This window comes from Chrysochloris asiatica, unplaced genomic scaffold (assembly GCF_000296735.1).
Source record: "Chrysochloris asiatica unplaced genomic scaffold, ChrAsi1.0 scaffold00065, whole genome shotgun sequence".
Taxonomy (NCBI): Eukaryota; Metazoa; Chordata; class Mammalia; order Afrosoricida; family Chrysochloridae; genus Chrysochloris; species Chrysochloris asiatica.
Genome location: NW_006408583.1, coordinates 15,028,827 through 15,032,341, shown reverse-complemented (window position 1 = coordinate 15,032,341; position 3,515 = coordinate 15,028,827). Strand labels below are relative to the sequence as shown.

The 3,515-nt window shown below is 39.5% G+C and overlaps 1 protein-coding gene across 1 annotated transcript in view; it reads right to left on the bottom strand.

Moving 5' to 3' along the window:
- The window catches only part of MPDZ (multiple PDZ domain protein), a 236,534-nt gene that overhangs the window by 23,793 nt on the left and 209,226 nt on the right, over positions 1 to 3,515 (bottom strand). Inside the window, exon 34 of the mRNA XM_006864508.1 lies at positions 3,162 to 3,307. Coding sequence (XP_006864570.1) covers positions 3,162 to 3,307 — 146 coding nt within the window. The remainder of the gene's footprint in view (positions 1 to 3,161; positions 3,308 to 3,515) is intronic.

The following is a 3,515-nucleotide window of genomic DNA, read 5'->3' as shown; positions in this document are numbered from 1 at the left end:
GTATCACTGGCTCTTGATCATATGCTACCTCTTGAAACTGTTGAACATTAACCATTTCCTTTTGGTACAGTGATTCTGTGTATTCCTTCCATCTTCTCTTGATGATTTCTGCATCATTCAATAGTTTGCCCAGATAATCTTTCAATAATGAAAGTGAAGGCTTGAATTTTTTTCTTCAGTTCCTCCAGCTTGGGAAATGCTGAGTGTGTTCTTTCTTTTTGGTATTTTGATTCCAGATCTTTGCACATTTTGTTGTAATATTTGGCTTTATCTTCAAGAGTTGATCTTTGAAATTTTCTGTTCAGCTCTTGGATCTCCTCATTTCTTCCATTTTCTTTAGCATCTTTATGCTGCAGAGCAAGTTTCAGTGTCTCTTCTAACATCCATTTTGTCTTTCTTGTCTTCTTAACAACATTTTGCTTTCTTCCTGTATGATGTTCTTGATGTCATCCCACAACTCTTCTGGTCTTCAGTCTTTAGTGTTTAATGCATCAAATCTGTACTTCAGATGATCTCCAAATTCAGGAGGGATATATTCAAGGTCATATTTGGCTCTCGTGAACTTGTTTTCATTTTCTTCTGCTTCAATTTGAATTTGCATATGAGTAATTGATGGTCTGTTCCAGTCTGCCCCTGGCCTTGTTTTCGCTGATGATATGGAGATTTTCCATCGTCTCTTTCCGAAGACGTAGTCAATTTGATTTCTATGTATTCCATCTGGCAAGGTCCATGTGTATAGTCATGTCTTATGCTGTCTAAAGTAGGTATTTGAAATGAACAAATCATTGGTTTTGTAGAATTTTATCATGCTTTCTCCAGTATCATATCTATCACCAAGGCCATATTTTCAAACTACTGATTCTTCTTCTTTGCTCCCAACCTTTGCATTCCAATCACCAGTAACGATCAATACAAGTTGATTGCATGTTTGATAGATATCAGTTGAAGAAGTTGGTAGAATTCTTCTATTTCATCCTCACTGGCTTTAGTGGTTGGTGCGTAAATTTGAGTAACAATGGTATTAACTGGGCTTCCCTGCAGGCACATGGATATTATCCTATCACAGACAACGTTATACCTCGTGACTGGTCCGGATATGTTCTTTGTGACAATGAATGCAACACCACCATTCCTCTTCAATTTGTCATACTCGGCATAGTAAACCATATGGGTATCAGATTCAAAATGGCCAATACCAGTCCATTTCAGCTCACTAATGCCTAAGATATCGATGTTTATGTATTCCATTTCATTTTAGACAACTTCCAGTATTCCCAGATTAATTCTTCGTACATTCCATGTTCTGATTTTCAGTTGACGTTTACAGCTGTTTCTCTTCATTTTGAGTTGTGCCCCATCAGCAAATGAAGGTCCCGCGGGCGTTTCTCCCACAGGCTTTTCTCCAGTCACGTCATCACGGTCAGCTCTACTCTGAGGAGGTAGCTCTTCCCCAGTCACATTTTGAGTGCCTTCCAACCTGAGGGCCTCATTTTCCGGGACTATATCTGACAGTGTTTCTCTGTCATTCATAAGGTTTTCAGTGACTAAATATTCAGAAGTAGTTTGTCACTCTTTCTTCCTAGTATGCCTTTGGCTAGAAGCTCATCTGAAATCTGTCCACCATAGGTGACCCTGCTGGTATTTAAAATACCGGTGGCATAGCTTTCAGTATCACAGCAACTAACAACGTTAAATGGTGAAAACATTTAATTTAAAAACTACATAAAATAAGTAAATCAAATATATATGATATGCATGCATATATGCAATTTCTTCAGCCACTTTGATTCCTGTGTATTCCATCTGGTGAGATCCATGTGTATTGTTGCCTTTCTGTCAGTAAAAAAGAAGAACACCCCTAAGGAGGTGGACTGGCACAGTGGCAGCTGCACCCGGCTCCAACATAACAATTGTGGGGATGGCACAGACCTGGGTTATGTGTTCTTCTGCTGTGTATACGGTCACTAAGAGTCAAAACCAACTCAATGGCAATTAACAACAACAAAAATTATACATATTATTTGATACCTTTATCTTGAAGAGCTCTGGTAGCATAGTGGTTACGAGTCAGGACTCTAACCTCAAGGTCAGCAGTTCAAAACGACCAGCCATTCTGTGGGAGAAAGATGACGCTTTCTGCTCCCATAAAGGTTTACAGGCTTTTAAACCACTATGAGTTGGAACCAACTCCATGGCCCATAATCACCACTACTACCACCTTTCTATCTGGAGTCCTGGTGTGGTGCATTAGGATAGGCACTGGACTGTAAGAGTAGTTTGAATGGCAAGGTGGGCAGTTTAAACTCACCATCCATTTCTAGGATACCCTATACATGGTCCCTGTGAGTCAGAACCAACTCAACAACACTTAACAACAACTGCCTCTCATAGTTACAAATGAAATTATTCTATTTTAAAAGCATTCTTATCAGTATGGGAATTTAATCTACAGATTGTCTAGTCTTTCAAAGACTCCTTTCAGTATGGATCTAACCTGACCATAACCGGTCAGTAAAAAAGGGAAAATAAAAATACAGCAAGGACTGGTGATCTGACAGAAATATTTTGAAATGTAAAACTTAACATTAAAATGGTAATATATTACTGATTCAGTATTGGTTTACTCATAGTAAATATCCCCATACTTAATTGAGTTCTAACATGAATGAGTCCTGGTGTGGTACTGTAGGGAAAGCACTGGACCACATGGTCACTTTGGACCACAAGATTGATTTGAACCATAGGATTAATAGTTCAAATCCACCAGCCACTCCTTGGAAACTCTATACAGGCTCGCTATGAGTCGGAACCAACTTGACGGCACTTAACAATGACAATAAAATGAAAGCAACAATGAATGCTACATTTGTCTAAGCCTTTCACATCACTTAAAATAATTGATAAAAATCTACCAGATAACAGTTCCTAGACTGATAGGGCAGGGGGTTTGGCACTGGAGTGTAGCTGGAACCTGTCAGGTGCTCTGTGGGAGAAAGATGTGCCAGTCTGCTTCCATAAAGATTTCCAGCCTAGGAGACTCTATGGAGTACGTCTACCCTGCCCTATGCGATCGCTATGAGTTAGAACTGACTTGATGCCAGTGGATTTTAGGCTGACAATGGGCTGTGACTTTATCTGGGGCAGCTCTGAGTGGTACTCACAAGGAGGGTGTCTGATCCACCAACGATGCTCAGGCCCAGCCCTGTCCGTCCTTTAGAAACCTCAATAGTTGTTTCACAGCCAGGGATGATGGGGCAGGTGGCAGGGTCAGAGGCAAAGATCGCAGGTGTTGATGACCTGCTTGTACCTAAAATCAGTTTAGAAATAAAATGAAATACAAATAGACATTCATTAGAAGGGAGATACATCAAAATCACTACAACAGTTGCCTTTGGGGTGTGGATCAGCAAAATGGACCAAAGCTCAACAACAAAAAACTGCAAATTTACCTTTTTTATCTTATATTTAAAAAGTTAAATAACTATGTTTAAGTCATCATTATTAATTTAAGGTAA